This window comes from Choloepus didactylus, chromosome 16, assembly GCF_015220235.1.
Source record: "Choloepus didactylus isolate mChoDid1 chromosome 16, mChoDid1.pri, whole genome shotgun sequence".
Lineage (NCBI taxonomy): Eukaryota > Metazoa > Chordata > Mammalia > Pilosa > Megalonychidae > Choloepus > Choloepus didactylus.
In genome coordinates this window covers 14,768,800-14,786,404 of record NC_051322.1, presented here as the reverse complement: position 1 = coordinate 14,786,404, position 17,605 = coordinate 14,768,800, and the positions used below count along the sequence as shown (strand labels likewise).

The following is a 17,605-nucleotide window of genomic DNA, read 5'->3' as shown; positions in this document are numbered from 1 at the left end:
TTGATAATAATGTATATCTTTCTGAATACATGCAAAGTTCTAAATATGTCTGATAATTTATCATATTATTCATTTTCTCTGTTTTTTATTGATCCTCCATATAGATGTTCTATCCATTGATGAGAGTGGTGTATTGAAATCTTCACCTATTATTGTAGAGACTTCTATTTATCCTTTCAGTTTTGCCATTAGTTGTCTCATGTATTCTGGGGCTCCCTGGTTAGGTGCATAAATATTTATGATTGTTATTTCTTTTTGATTTATTGCCTCTGTTATTCTAGAATACAATAGTTTTGTGACCAAACATGTGATCTATCCTGGATAATAATCCATGAGCACTTCAGAAGAAGTACTCCTGTTTGGGGTTGCAGTATCCTTATATGTCCGTTAGGTCTTGTTCATTTATAATATTATTCGAGTTTTCTGTTTCCTTATTGATCTTCTGCCTGGATATTCTACCTATTGATGAGAGGATTGTATTGAAGTCTCCAACTGTTATTGAAGATACATCTATTTTCCGTTCAGTTTTCCAGTGTTTGCTTCTTATATTTTGAGGCCCCTGGTTAGGTGCATAAATATTTATGATTTTTATTTCTTCTTAGTGAGTTGCCCCTTCTATAGTAGATAGTGTCCTTCTGTGTCTCATAACAGTTTTGCATTTAAAGTCTATTTTGTCTGATATTAGTATAGCTACTCCAGCTCTTTTCTGGTACTATTTGCTTTGAGTGTCTTTTTCCAGCCTTTCACTTTCAACCTGTTTTTGTCCTTGGGTCTAAGGTGAGTGTCTTGTATACAGCATATGGATGAATCATACTTTTTTATCCATTCTGCCAGTCTGTGTCTTTTGATTGGGAAGTTTAATCCATTACCCTTCAATGTTATTACTGTAAAGGCAGTACTTACTTTAACATTTTTTCCTTCTTTTTTTATATTTCATATCTTATTTTTGCCTCTCTTTTTACTCTTTTAGTTACCCTTACTGGTAGGTAAGATTCCTTTCTGCACTCTGCTCCAAGCCTCTCTTTCCTGTCTTTTCCTTTAAGCCTGCAGAACTCCCTTTAGTATTTCTTGTAGGGCTGATCTGTTATTGACAAACTCTCTCATTTTGTTTATCTGTGAATATTTTAAACTCTCCCTCATTTTTGAAGGACAGTTTTGCTGAATACGAATTCTTGGCTGGCAGTTTTTCTCTTTCTTAAATATATCATGTATCATACCATTGCCTTCTCATCTCCATGGTTTCTAATGGAAACTTAATCTTGTTGAGGAACCCTTGTATGTGACAAATTGCTTTCTTCTTGCTTCCGTCAGGATCCTCTGTCTTTGACATTTGACGTTCTGATTAGTATGTGTCTCAGAGTAGGTCTATTAGGATTTATTATGTTTGGAATGTATTGCTCTTCTGGGCATGTATATTTGTTTGTTTCTTAAGAGCTGGGAAGTTTTCAGCCGTTATTCTTTCTGTCCCTTTTCCCTTTACTCCTTTTGGGATACCCTTGACATGTATGTTATTCAGTTCCCTGAGATCCTGCTAAATTTTTTCCATTCTTTTCTCAATCCACTCTTTTGTCTGTGACATTTCGATTGTCATTATCTTCTAATTTGCTGATTTTTTCTTCTCCCTATTCAAATCTGCTATTTGTTGTATGCTCTAGTGTATTTTTAATCTCTTCTGTTCAACCTTTCATTCCCCTGGGTTCTGTAATTTTTTTTTTTTTTGATACTTCCAAATTTTTATTTTTGCTCACCAGTGTCTTAATATTCTTTATCCCATTAGCAATAATTTCCTTCATCTCCTTGAATTGATTGGGAGTTTTGTTTTAATATCTTTGATCCAAATTATGTGTCTTCTCTGAAGTTTTGTTTCTTTCACTGGGTCATATCTTCATGCTTCTTTGAATGGTATGTAGTTGTTTCCTGATATCTAACCATCTGATTATTTTGATGAGTTTACTCTGAGGTCAGTTCCTCCTTCTTGCCTCGGGTTTTATTTTTGATTGGCTTTGTGTTTACGGCTCTGCTTTGATATTTGGTTCAACTTATTCTAGACCTCTAAAATTGCCCATGTTTAATCAGATTCTTTCTGCTCTACTTCATCTGATTCTTTCCCTGGATATGCAGTACAATTTTTGAAACCGTGCTATTTGTACAAATGTTTCACCCCTGGGGAAAGCTTCCTTTCTTCTGTTCCTTCTCCAGAAATCTTGATCTGTTCTGTTTGTTTTTGTTTTGCCTGTATGTTTTATTTATTTATTTTTTTTCTCTTCTCCTGTCATTGGCTCTAGCTGATTTTGCCCGGAGAGTGAATTCTGAGAGGTGGGTCACCTGGAGAGGACTTTCCCAAGTTATTAGTTCCCATCCAAAACAGGCGCTGCACACCAGTTCCAAAGAGCCCTGGGGAGAGGGTCAGGAGAGACTCCAGAAAGCCTTTTTGACAGCTCCCTGAAGCTGTGCTTTCCTGGCCTGCCCAGGAGATGGCGGTCTTCATCTAACTGTTCCCCGCCACCCTGATGCTGCCCTGCATTTACAGCACCACCACTTTCAACCCTGTTGGGGATGGGGTTGAAACAGTGGCCATGGCAGTTCCTGTCTGGGATGGGATAAAACAGCCAATCAGAACTGGGACCCAGCCATCTAATTCGCCGATCAACAGTTGTGATCAGTACTCAGCCATGCCACACTCTCCCCACTTCCATTCTTGGGAAAGAAGGCTTTCACATCCCTCTCCATCTGCAGCAGCCAACCAGGGACCAGAATTTAGGCAGCTCACCTTGAGAGAAAGGGGTTGCCACAGTAGAGCAAATTACAGTTGTTTACCACAGTTTCTCGGCCTTTTGTCCTACTCTTCCCTGGATGCTTTACAGTCTTCCCCTGGCCTCCACAGCCCTAGAAAAGTTGTTGCAGTTTTTGCCTCTCCTCTAGCTGTTTTTGGAGATGGATTGAGACCTGGAGCTCCCTACTGTACCGTCTTCTCCAGAAATTCTCTCCTGCTTTGATCCATACAACAGCTGTGTTCTCCTCCAACCCATGGTAGCTCCTTGAAAGAGATTTTTATGTTTTGGAAGTGAAGCTTACAGTTTTGAAGCCATGAAAATGTCCAAATCAAGTCATCATCAAGACAAAGCTTTTTTCTTCAAGATTGCCTGCTAGCAATCCAGGAATCCTATCATGTAGCAAGGCACATGGCAGTGTCTGCTCTGTAGTGTCACTTTTAAGTGCTCAAGAATATTTGATGAATGCATGAATGTAGGGGAGACATAAGGTAAGACAATTAAAATAATTCACAAATTACCAAATGTGTGTATATGTATACACAAATGTATAAGGCTGCGCTATTTGTGATATCTAAGTGTGGATTTTATAAACATGCACACAATTTATAAGTAGCAACTATAGGGTTTTTATAATTTAGAAATAATATATATAAATGATAGGCTGGTGGACAGTGAGATCTCTTTTTCAAACATGTAGAGGCGTCAGTGGTAAATAGATCCCTATGAGTTGAATAATGGTTGGAAACATTGCACATATTAATTCTCAACTTTAATGTCCTTTATTCTAGTGCTATGACCTTTGTGACTCTTGATAATAGAGGCAAGTGTTGTACTCATTGACTTTAGCCCAGTGGGGAATTGTATGATATCACTTAGACAGATGTATGTCAAGTTCAAGTCCTCTTTACTTTGTAAGAATCTGGAAGTCTATTTAAAAACATTCAAATATTCTCCAGTAATTAACTTAAAAAAGATTAGCAGTTCAGGCTTTTAGTATTGGCTCGGTCAATGCATGGGTGCATGGATATTAGAGGATAACCATTAATACATTTTTTTGTTTTTAAGCAATGGTAATAGAACAATTGATATTTGTGCATGTATATTGTAGTATATATACATATATGTATTTAGCATATATATGCACATGCATATATATATATAGAATAACAATATGAAATACTGGTATATAATGGTTTGACTAATGCAGCATTTCAGAGAAGAAATAATGTATCTCTTCTGTGTTATTGACCATCTGTCAGACGTCTGTCAGAGTGCAGAGCAAAAAACTGAAAACACTGTAGGTATTTCAAACGGAGAGTACTAACCCAGATAATTAGGAGATAAATATCTTTGGAATGACTGAAGGAATTCTAGACTGTCTGAAGAAATAACTCCCGAACAGTACATAACTCATCTACAATGGGAGTTATGATTTCAAAGGTCACCGTAGGAACTGGGTTGCTATCAGAATATTCCACTTCCAATGCCACTGTCACAATTCTAAGTCACACAGGAAGCCACATATCTGGAAATTGGAATGTGGTTACACTGAACCCTGGCTATGCGCAGCTGTGTTTGCTAGCAAAGACTTCCAAAAGGGAAAAGGAAGATGGCCTCTCACTTGCGATTTCCTAATCCCATCCAGCATGTATAATTGATAAAATCAATTCTGTGGGTAGACTAGAATTTGCTGGTGACATTTTGCATCATCCAGCACAAATGCTTCATTAACCACATGTAATTACTTCCTCACCAAGCCCTGTTCTTTGTATATCTTTTGATTATCAGCTCCTTAATTAAACAATGTCAGACAAAAAAAGACTAGGTTCCTATTCTAGGTAAGCACACTCCACCTCTCTCTCGCACACTGAATGTGGCCATAAAACCTGGATGAAATGCAGCTATTTAAGGACACCAAAAAGCAAATAGTAGCAGGCAGTTTGACCACTATTCAAAGTATCTCTAAACCTGTAGAGAGATTATCATATTTTTCCTCCACTATCCTCTGGCCTGGACTAGAAACTTGAAAAAATAGTATCAAAATAAAGCAAGCTGAAGGAAGGAAATAATAATGAGATTAATGAGTTTTAAAACAATCAATAGAAAAAAATCAATGAAATCAAAAGCTTTTTCTTTAAAAAGATTGATAATATTGATAAGTCCCTATTAAGAAAGAGAGAAAAAAGAAACAAATTATGATTAGGAGCAAAAGAGGGGATATCATTACAGAATCTGCAGACCAAAAAGGACAATAAGGGAAAACCCTGAACAGCTTTACTCATATAAATTTGTCAGGTTAGATGAAATTCTACCATATATATGAAATGGGCCAATTCTTCAAAAAACAGAAACTGCCAAAAGTCATCTTTGATGAAATAGATAACATGGATAGTCCTAAAACTGGTAACAAAATTATATTTGTAGTTAAAAACCTTCCAAAAAAGAAATCTCCATGCCCAGATAGTTTCACTAGCAAATTCTACCAAATATTTAAAGAAGAAATATCAATTCTACACAGTCTCTTCTGGAAGATACAAGAAGAGGGAATACATACCAATTCTTTTTATGTTGCCAGCATTATTCTGGCAACAATTCAAACCTGATAAATGTAGTACAAGAAAATAATAACTCAGATCTATATACCTCTTGCAAAAAAAACTTCTACCAAATATTAGCAAATTAAATTCAGCAATATAATAAAATAAAGACTAAAAGAATAATACACCATGACCGAGTGGGGTTTATCACGGGAGCAAAAATTTGGTTCAGTATTTGAAAACTAGTCAATAGAGTCCACCGTATTAAGGCAGTAGGAAGAATAACTACATGATCATATCAATTGATGCAGAAAGAGTGGTTGGCAAAATACAAAATTCATTCTTAATAAAAGAAAGTCTCGGCAAACAATGAATAGAACAGAACTTCCTCATCCTGATAAATAACATCTTAAAAAATGCGTCTAATGTTATACTTAATGCTGAAAGATTATGTGCACACACACCCACATTGGAGGACAAGGAAAGGATGTCCATTCATCTTACATATTCATCATCATACTGAAAGTCCTATCCTGTGCAATAAGGCAAGAAAAAGAAATGAAAGGCATGTATATTGGAAAGGAAGAAGTGAAACTGCCCCTGTTCTCAGAAAGCATGGTTAACTACAAAGGAAATCTCAAGGAATATATGAAACACCAACAACAACCTAGAGAAATGGAAACATTTGCACACAAACTTGTACATGAATGAATGTTTATAGGAGCTCTGTCAAAACTGGAACAAAGCCAAATATCTTTCAAAAAGGTGACTGGATAAACTGTGGTACCTCCATTCAATGGAACATGATATTCAGCAATTAAAAGGCATAGATACAATTTGGATGAATCTCAGAGTCGTTATGCTTAGTGAAAGAAGCCAGTTCCAAAAGGTTACATTCTCTGTAATTCAATTTAAATGACAGTCTTCCAAAGGTAAAACTACTGTGATGGAGAACAGATCAGTGTTTGCTTGGGCTTCGTGGTGGGAGAATGTTTCTGCAGAGATGTAACACAAGAGCATTTTGTGGCGATGAAACAGGCTTTGTCCCTGATTTTAGGAATGCCTGCATGAATCTACACGTGTTAAAATTCCAAATGTCAGTTTTCCTGTATGTTAATTTGTTTAATAATAGTAAATAAAAACATTTTGAGATATCTTTTGAGAATTGTTTGAAGGATATACCGTAGATATCCTAGACTTAAACCTTGCATCAGGAGTGAACATTAGAAAGATTCCTCGGCAGGCCCAGATTTTTGCATTCTGTTCTGGTTAGTATGAGAAATAATACAATGAAAAGCCTCACATTAATGAGTTTACACTCATCATTTTTACTTTACTGATAACATGTATTGAAGCTAATGTCCTGCATATTTTCTTGGTTTGCAGTATTATTTTAAGAAAGCCTAATAACTTCGTGCTATCCCACTTTCAGGTTGGTCCCCTGCAGCCTATATGACTTACAGAAAATGAAGCAATCGTGTATGACTTCCAAGGCTAGGTCAAAAATGTTATAGCCCCCATTCTCTCACCCTTCTCCCCCACCATTGTAACTGGTTAAATCCAACCCTCTTCCTTTTTATGCACCTTCAAACATATGAATAAGAATGAAACGAATCAGACAAATGGGATGACTGATTTTAAATTAAATGAGTAGCCAGCAGCCTCAAATGGGCAATCCATACTGCTTAGCTATTCCATTATAATTTCCCTAGTATATTTATTTTTGTCCTTCCAAAAAATGACCTCTCTCCTTGTCCTCAAACTGCCTGATCTCCCCCTTTGTTTTCTCAGTTGATGACCTTGTCTCATATATCAGCGAGAAGAGAAGCCACAGGCAATAATTTCTTCATCTTCCCAACACCCAAACACCTATTGCTGAACAAAGACAATAATATTTGTTGGTTCATGGTTAATTTTATTTTCTAATGTTCTCTGGCATTTTTCTTTCCTTTTATGCTTCTCACATTTTGTAGTACAGCACACTTGAAGTAGATGGTTCCATTTAATAGTATTAGTTGGAGATTTCTATGTAGACATATGTTCAGTTGTTTAACCCAGAGCATGTGGGGGGTGGGGAGGGTGTGCTATTTATTTTGAAATGAGAGCCCTTATTTCACCCACCTGAAAAGACTGTGAGGGGAATTTGAAGATGGTCGTTATTGAGGGGAGGGGGTATTTTGTAGATGGAACAAATGATAACATGGAATAAGAACAGAAGTAGAAGATTAATTTTTCACTAATTTTTGGATCATGGCTATTTTGAGAAAAGTCTCTTTACAAACCAAAATATTCATGCAATCCTAGGGAATCTATTTATACTCTGAAACACATCTTCTGAATCCAGATCAAGATTCCTAGGTGAGACATACAGAAAAAACATGTTGAGATAGGCTGGTGTTATTAAACAAAAGATGCTATTAACTCCATGGCAATGGGGCAAGATGTCTACATATGTTTCGTTTCCTAAGACCTATAACCATGAGTAGCGTTACTGAATCTATACATTGTTTTCAGCAAACAAAGACTTTGACGTTTATAATGACATATTCAAAGCCGTTGTCAAGATAACCGTATTATGGTGTTCATTTGGTTCTGTTTGTCAGAAAAACAAAGATTACCAACACGCAGGTTATGAATCAGCTATTACATTGGCAAAATTTTTGACTAAGCATGCATTTCTGTTCTAAAATGGGAGCTCGTGGAATCAGCAGGATTTGGTGATTGCTAAAATTATTTCATTGATTGCATAGCCAAACTATAATTAAACATAAATATTGAATTTTTTTTTTAAATGTTCAATTAGGTATTCAATTGACAGAAACACAGACTTGGAGAGATACTTCAATATCGATGCCAACAGTGGAGTTATTACAACCGCCAAATCTTTGGATCGAGAGACAAATGCTGTTCATAATATCACAGTCCTTGCAATGGAGAGCCGTAAGTTGTAAGGTTTACAATTAAATTGGGATGGAGGATATTGAAAGTGGAGAACAGGTTGTTCTGAGGGTTTAAATTCAACTTGAAGTATAATGATTATTTGGATTGAAGAAAAGATTGAAAATCCCTCATTTTCAAGCTGTGAAATATATTCACTAGCTTTATTTGCTAATATTTACAAAATGCATTAAAAGACAGTATTAAAAAAAAAAAAAAACAGACCTGAATTGCCATCAGAGGGTGTCTTACTAATTTGTGGTCATATTCCATTGTATTTATGTTGTTATGGAGCTGGGGAAATAGATTTACTTACAAAAATCAGTAAATTGATCTCTAGCCAAGGCACCAGAATTATTCTGATAATGAGCCAAGTTTAGTCCTCAATAAGAAAACCACTTAAGGAAGACTGCTTAATTTTACACATACATTATATAAAAAACATGTATAGACATATGTAATACATATATATACATGTATACAAAACTATATATTCATATTGAAATCCATAGTTTATCGGTCATTCTTGCAATAATTTTCTAATAAGGGACTAATAAAGATACACACTATACACATACATCCACCCATATGTAGCACTTGGATCAGATTATGTGCTCTCTTTAAAGGCTACAATGATGTTGATTCTAGATTTTATATGAGGATTGGTTATTTTATTAGAATTGTGCTTTAGGAAGGCAGGCATTTTTATTGATTATAATTATTTTTAAGTTTTCTGAGTAAAATGCCAGTGGAGTGGCAACTTTACCCTCAGAGAAAATGATGAGAGATTTTCTTCTCTATTAGAGAATCCATCCCAGGTAGGAAGAGGCTACGTGGCCATCACCATCCTAGACATCAATGACAACGCACCTGAATTTGCCATGGACTATGAGACCACTGTCTGTGAAAATGCCCAGCCAGGTCAAGTAAGATTCAACAGAGCAACTTGTGCTTACTTTGTGATTTCTTTAAAAATATTCAGCTGCAGTTGCTTGTGAAATTCCGCTAGCTTGAAGATAAAATGTAATCCACTTGTTTCAGCAAAACAAACACTTTGATGTGTAGCATAAACTAATATTAAAGAAACTTTCAAATTCTGGTTTAATTGGGATGAGGAAAATTCCTCAAAAAGAAAAGGTAAACATTGTAAAAATCCTGTTAAATGGTTAAAGACTGACTCCTTGAAGGAGAAATATAGCATATTAAGCTTTATTGGGCTGTTTCCCACATTACACAGCAGACTTTAAGGAGCTTGAAGTTCTAAGAATTAAGTGTAATTCAATCTCAATCTCTCTTTTTCTCCTCATCCATATTCTTCAGAGTCTTGTGATGTTTACTGGGATGGTTTAATCAATTGGTACAGCTTATTTCTGAGCTCTGCAAAAGTAAATTCAGCCATGAATTTTGAAAAGGACATGAGTTGTTTTCCGAAGCCCTTTTTAGATTGGTTTCATATTTGTTCACCTGCTCTGTTCTCACCCGCAGCTCATTCAGGAGGACAGCATTTATTATAAGGTGCAAAACTGCTTGCTCCTGCCTCAGAGAACATGCAGAGTACACCAACATAGCAAAATGCTTTCACGTTTTGCACTCTTTTCCCAGATTATCCAGAAAATCAGTGCTATTGATAAAGATGAGCCATCCAATGGACACCAGTTTTACTTCAGCTTAACAACAGATGCAACAAATAACCACAACTTCTCACTGAAAGATAACAAAGGTAAGGCATTGTTGTTGTAGTCACTGGAGGCAGCCATTACAGACTCTGAGCAAGTGCTTTCTCTCTCTCAGGAATGCTGAGTGTGGATTTCTTTTCTCGAACTAGCAAGGACATTAATTAAAGGGCAATGAGCCCCTCCAGTAATTTTTATCTATGGATTTGCTGTCATGAAGAAGAAGCTGCTATTTAAATCATGTTAGGCCTACAGCCAAATAGGGGGGACGTCAGATCCATCTCACGCTGTCCTTTCTTTTAGACACTTGCTTCCTTATTTGTACATTGCACTCTTGATCCAAATTAGCTAATCTGTTGATGGCCTGCCTCATGCCTTAATATGGATTATGCTACCCAGATAAACTTGAGACATTAGGAAAATTGACTTTATGCGATCAACCTATATCAGTGTTTTACTTAGTAGTTTCAGTAACATGTTATTTTTTTATTGTAATGTAAAAATAAAAGCAGTGCATGTAAATGATAAAAATATGCTCATGTGCAAAATGAAAAATAACAAAAATCTCCCTTATTCCTTTCAACATTTCCTTGCTTCCTAGTTAAATGCTTGTATTTGTTTCCTAATTGTCATTATAGAAATATTTTTACAAATACCTGTAACTGGATTCTTTTTTTTCATAACATATATTGACCATTATAAGAACTTTTCAAGGAAGTATGAGAACCTATCTGTTGTCTAATTTCAAATTTATATGTTCACATGGTTTTTCATTCAAGGTATTTATTCTAGCAGAAGGAGAGAAATTGCAACAGAAATTAAAAGAAAATAGTATTACCCAACAATATAGAAAACGTAATCCTTTCTTTTATTTAATTGTATGTATAAGTCAAGTTTCAGGATAAAAACAGACTTCATGAGTGCTGGGGCCACTGCCTTTATTCGTCCAGAAAAATCCCACTTTGGCCCTAAAAATTCAATTTGAAAATATTAATTGTTCCTGATCTCATTTTCTGTTTAATGAGAATAGTCTTATTCCTTTAATAATAGAAAAAGAAGAATATTCTCTATGTGCATAATCTCAAACTTTCTGATGTACTCATAGCTGGAAGAGACAGCCTTCAGCACTTGACTCCAACCAGTAGAAATGCTGAGAGAGGGGTTTGGGACCTTCACAAGCAGAGGGTGAATATTTCCCCCGCATGGCATCATCCACTACCACCATGACTGTTGGATGTCTGGATTTACGCTACAATGTCTGGATTTACAAGGCAGCCACAAGGGCCACGCAGTTGACTAGAGTTCCCCAAGTCAAGCCCAGAATTCCCTTGCCTTTACCTTATAGGAAAACATGCAGAGATAGGGAGAAAGTTGGTCCTGATTTTGGCTTCTGTATTAGTTAGGGTTGTCTAGGGAAACAGAACTGACAGGAGATACTGAAAAAATTATGAGATTTTTCCTAAGGATTGTTTCGCTCAACTGTGGGGCTAGTCAAATCCAAATTCCTTAGGGCAGGCCACAAGCTGGGAACTCCGATGAAAGTTTCTGATGAATTCCCTAGGAGAAGCTGGCTGGCTAGAGATGAAATTCTCTCTTCTGTTGAAATCATCATTTCTCCTTTTAAAGCCTTCAACTGATTGTATGAGACTTCTCTTATTGCTGAAGTCAGTCTCCTCAGTTGATTGTAGATGCAATCAACTTACTGATGAATTAAGTCCATGAAATGTCCTCACAGTAACAATTAGGCCAGTGCTTCCTTGACCAAACAACTGGACAGGATAACCTGACCAAGTTGACACATGAACTTAACCATCACAGTCTCTGTCTTAGGGAATGAATATAAAACATGAATTTTATTATCTGTTCTGTTTATAGGGCTCTCGTTTCATGTGCTCTGCATTTCAGCATATGCTTCTCAATTCATTTTCATTTTTGGTTTGATGTTAGGCATGTTATATTGCAAAGCAACAACTTTGTAAAACTTTTTGTATAAAATCAATATAACATCTGAGATGGTGGGAGACAAATTTGTAGGCAAGTATGTGTGTGTGCACATTTGTGTGTTATATAATGTAAAGGAACATACTCAAAACAATACCCTAGAACTTTAGTAACTTCTTAAATTAATTCATACATTTTAAAATAAAAGATTTGTTTACAAAAAAATCCTCCCAGTTGAATCTGAAAATCAAGCAGTTTTATTCCTGCCTCATCTATAACTACAGGTAATATACCTCTTCTGGGGGCCCTGTTTTGTGTGGCTGTTTGGGAAAGAATGGATTCCAGCTTGCTCTTACATGCTAACACTGAATAAATATCCTTTTGACAGTTTGGAAAGGAAACTTATATTAAAGCACACTGGGTGAAACTATGATCCTATTTCTCTTTCTTTTCCTTTAAAGTTATATTAATTCAAGTAAATTTAAAGAATCCCATAATTTAATAATAGCTGGAGAAATTGCTAATAGATTAAAAGAACTGAAATTCTATTTCTGATATAGAAATCAGAGTTAAGTGATATGGACTTATTGATCGCTGTTAAAATTTTCCTTATTACTTTGTTTAGATGAAATAGAATATTGAATATAAATTAAATGCGAATGACCTATTTTATCACTGACAAAATATTTATATTCATGGGATTTTGGTAATGATTTATACCAATATGGTTTTTTTTTTAATGCAATGTTTCCTCTTTTGAATATCTATGTAAATAAAATTTAAATAAAACTCAAGTAGCTTATTTTACTTGATTCTGTATTGGGCATGGAACTCAAAGAGAGAATAGATTGGAATATTTCATTTATGGTATCTGATGATGCTACAAAAATATTTAACCTGTTAATTTTTACCATCGTTTCTAAATGTGTGGTTTGAAATTTAAGATAAGTAAAGGGGTATATAGTACGTGTAGTTTTTAAAAAAACTTGACATTAGTAAAACCATGAGCATTTTCATATTCACTTTTACCTTATATTTATTTTTTGGTTATAACTCGGTACGTAGAATTACAGGAATATCTTAAAATTTATAAAATTTTACCACAAGAAACTCAAGGGAAATAGTTGAGCTTTCCCTAATTTAGAAGTCAAACAGAGTGACCTAACTCAAATGACATTCGGAAAGAGTGATTCCATCAGAATCTGTGGGTTATACATGTCACTTTCCTTATCCTAGACAACACGGCTTCGGTCCTCACCAGGAGGAATGGCTTCCGGCGGCAGGAGCAATCCGTGTACTATCTGCCGATTTTCATCGTGGACAGCGGATCCCCTTCGCTCAGCAGCACCAACACCCTCACCATCCGCGTGTGCGACTGCGACGCGGACGGCATGGCACAGACCTGCAATGCTGAAGCCTACGTCTTACCTGCGGGGCTCAGCACCGGCGCCCTGATCGCGATTCTCGCCTGTGTCCTGACACTGCTCGGTAGGTATCGTTCCCGAGGTCCGCGTTGGGGCAGGCTCAGCTCCGCCACACCAACCACCCCTCTCGGCTTTTCGATTTCCTGTCCCTTTCTGGTGTCCCTGGTTGTCTTGGTTTTCTGTGGCTGCTGTACCACCAGGAACCACTGATAGGTTTAACAGAAATGTATTGTCTCTCAGTTCTAGAGAGGAGAAGTCTGAAATCATTCTGTGTTTTGTCTTGCTGAGTAGCACCCAGTTAATTGTTTGGCCACAGTTTTCAGTGGTATGTTTAAAGTAAAACTCAGGAAGTGTAAGCTATTTCATCTTCAAAAACCAGTGAGGATAAATGGCTTATGTTTAAAATAGATTTTTTTCAAGAGTATTTCTTAAATTTACTGTATCCCAGGTGTTTGCTTTAGAATACTACACACAGGAGGTAAGTTAGACTAGAGAGAAGCTTCCCTATGTTCTTTTAATAATACACTTCTTTTAGAAAATATGGTTTTACATCTTACCATTTCCCAGGGGAAAAAAATTTCAGGTGGATTTCTTAAGTTATTTGCAAATTTAAAAAGATTGCAAATTGAGCAGTGTGAAAAATAAAATTTCCCAAGGAATCTTAACTTATTTAATTGTATTTTTCCACTGTTGCTTTTTGGTTAAATTAGATTTATAGCTCATATTAGAATTGCAGTTTTATAAGAGATTGTGAAACATCCTTTTAAAATTGGGGAACATCCAGCATAGCTATTGGGTAATGGGGTTTATATATTACCTACATTCTCCTTCACAATGTTAATGTTCTGTTGCAAGGAAAACAAAGCATTTAATATTTCACCCTGGATTGTATTATCTGTTTTCTTGGAGTTTAGTAGAATTACTAAATCCATTTATCATACAGTTTTATAAAACTAGCATTTAGCTTCGTGAACAAGCAGTATGAAATGATTAAAAACTAGGTTTGTAGATTTAAGTAAGCCTAGGTTTTAAGTAAGCCTAGGTTTTATTAATTCCTCCAACACATACTAGTTCTTCAGTAGGAAAAGTTAATCCTTCAATAGCTGGCTTGTTAATGTCAAAAGGGATCAACAACACAACCAGCCTCATGTTTTTGTGAGAATTAAATGAGATAATTCATGTAAGGAGTAGAGTGCCTCCTGTATAGCAAACATTCAACTAATTTTAAGTGTTACGGATGAAGCAAAATTTCTCAGTTAACGAAGTTAAGTCCTAGTTGCTAACACACTGAAAGAGGTCTCATGAAAATGGAAGTTATAATTGTCTTCAGTAACTTCTGTTAAAGAAATCCAAAATGGAATAATTAAACTATTTCTTTTTTTCCATAGGGCATCCTATAGGTCACAGAAATATTTGGAAATTCATTAGAAATGGCTAGTAATTCCCAGATAATACTTGATTAGAACGTAAGGGACTAGAGTGAATTCCACAAAAGATGGCACTATTGCAAAATACTTTCTGTTGCTCTTTCAGGTTCAAAAATACGATAATACAGTAGAATGACCAAGACAAGAAAATAAGATTTCCCTTCATATTTAAAATAGAAGGCACAGAAGCAGAAAAACCAGACAGGATAGGAAGGTGACATGTAGATGACTCTGTAAACTTAACTTGAGCAGTTGATCACAGACAGCTTATGGTACAGCTTAATGTACTTGAAAGGAATAATATGAAAGTATTCTCAACAATATAATTATTTAAACAGTTGATGGTTGATGTTTTTTGGTAAGCCTGTCTCCCTGAGGAAGTCTCTCTCACTTTTAGGAAATGCTTTCACCTGTGACTTTGGGGTTGCTTGCAATTTAGGTTGCTTGAAGATTCAAATTAGTTAAAACCATTATATATCTATTTCAGAAAGTAGCCTCAATAAGGTTTTATTTGATTTTTCCTTGCATATAAAATCTATTCCTACATATAAAATATATCTATACATCTATATCATGTCTATCTATCTAATAGGTTTGGGGGATTTTGTCAAAATTTAGATGTGTGACTACTATTCATTAAATTTGAATCCATTGCTTAAATAGACACGAAAGTATGAATGCCTTTTCTACTCCTATAGATCTGGTTTATAATGTCCTATGTCTTATTCATGTGTTTAAAAGTTTCTGCAACTTGACAAAAACATAAAACAGAAACTTATTGTGCTGATGTACAGTTTGGAACCAGGGGCTCCTTCCTGCAGCTTCATTTCCATCTCGCACTGCACAGTATATTCACAGGCTAGCATTTCAGTTCAAAACTGTGCTGTGTCTTACTTCCCACGTCTTTAGAGTGTACAATCAATTGTATATAGTTGTGCATTCATCCCAATTAGTTAGAACATTTTCATTACTCCAGAAAAGAAATAAAAATAAAAAAGAAAACTCAAATTCTCCCATACCCCTAACACCCACCCCCCTCCAATACTGACTCATAGTATTGGCTTAGTACATATGTTGCTACTGTTGATGAAAAAATATTAAAATATTACTAACTGTAGTACATAGTTTGCAGTAGGTATACTTTTTCCCTATATACCCCTCTATTATTAACTTCTAGTTATAATGTCATACATTTGTTCTAGTTCATGAAAGATATTTCTGATATTTGTACAGTTAATCATGGACCTTGTCTACCACAAGATTCACAGTGTTATACATTCCCATGTTTTAACCTCCAACTTTCCTTCTGGTGACATACATGACTCTAAACTTCCCCTTTCCACCACATTCATGTGCCATTCAGCAGTGTTAGTTATTCTCACAATAACATGCTACCATCACCTCTGTCCATTTCCAGACACTTAAGTTCCACCTAGTTGAACATTTTGCACATATTAAGCAATGGCTCCCCATTCTTTACCTGCATTCTATATCCTAGTAAACTATATTTCATGTCTATGAGTTTATATATTATAATTAGTTCATATCAGTGAGATCATATAACACTTCTCCTTTTGTGTCTGACTTATTTCACTCAACATAATGTCCTCAAGGTTCATCCATCAACTCATTTTTGTTTTTTTCTTTAAAGATGGTTTTGCTCATGTACCATACATTCCATCCTAAGTACATAGTCAATGGTTCCCTGTATAATCATGTAGTTATTCATTCACCATCACTAGCACTATCTATATAGGGACATTTCCATTTCTTCCACAAAGAAAGAGGAAGAGTCAAAGAAAGGTAGAAAGACAAAAGAAAAAGAAAAAAATGACAGCTAAAAAGCAGCAAGAGAAAATATAAAATTAAAATAAAGTACAATTGAAAAGTCAGACATCACCACCAATGCCAAGAATCCCATACTCCTCATGTCCCCCACTTACAGGCATTTAGCTTTGATCTATTGCCTTTGTTACATTTAAAGAAGCATAATACAATGTTTCTGTTAACTATAGACTCTAGTTTGCATTGATTGTATTTTTTCCCCAACACCACCCCATTTTTAACACCCTGCAGGGTTGACATGCACTTGTTCTCCCTCATGTAAAAATATATTTGTACATTTTATCACAATTGTTGACCACTCTAGGTTTTACTAAGTTATACAGTCCTGGTCTTTATCTCTCCTCTTGCCTTCTGGTGTCCCACATGCTCCTAACATTCCTCTTTCAACCACACTCACAGTCCTCTTTATTCAGTATGCCAGCAACCCAAAATTGTGCTCTAAACCTCTCACTCCTTTTTTTCCTGTCTGTAGCACTACCTTTAGTATTTTCTGTAGAGCAGGTATCTTGTTCACAAACTCTCTCATTGTCTGTTTGTCAGAGAATATTTTGAACTCTCCCTCATATTTGAAGGATAGTTTTGCCAGATATAGGATTCTTGGTTGGTGGTTTTTCTTTCAGTATCTTAAACACATCACGCCACTGACTTCTTGCCTCCATGGTTTCCAATGAGAAATCTGCACATAGTCTCATTGATCTTCCCTTGTATGTGATGGATCATTTTTCTCTTGCTGCTTTCAGGATTCTCTCTTTTTCTTTGATGTTTTGATAATCTGATTATTAAGTGTCTTGGCGTAGGTCTATTCAGATCTGTCTTGTTTGGGGTACGCTGTGCATCTTGGATCTATAATTTTATGTCTTTCTTAAGAAATGGGAAACTTTCATTGATTATTTCCTCCGCCCCCTTTTCCTTCCCTTCTTCTGGGACATCCATGACACATACATTCCTGCATTTCATGTCATCATTCAATTCCTGGAGACGTTGCTCATATTTTTTCCATTCTTTTCTCTATCTGTTCTTTTGTGTATAGGATTTCAGGTGTCTTGT

The 17,605-nt window shown here is 35.8% G+C and overlaps 1 protein-coding gene across 1 annotated transcript in view; it reads left to right on the top strand.

Annotated features, from left to right (window-relative positions):
- The window catches only part of CDH7 (cadherin 7), a 142,016-nt gene that overhangs the window by 109,056 nt on the left and 15,355 nt on the right, over positions 1 to 17,605 (top strand). The window contains exons 8-11 of the mRNA XM_037805874.1: positions 8,115 to 8,251; positions 9,053 to 9,174; positions 9,851 to 9,968; positions 13,099 to 13,350. Coding sequence (XP_037661802.1) covers positions 8,115 to 8,251; positions 9,053 to 9,174; positions 9,851 to 9,968; positions 13,099 to 13,350 — 629 coding nt within the window. The remainder of the gene's footprint in view (positions 1 to 8,114; positions 8,252 to 9,052; positions 9,175 to 9,850; positions 9,969 to 13,098; positions 13,351 to 17,605) is intronic.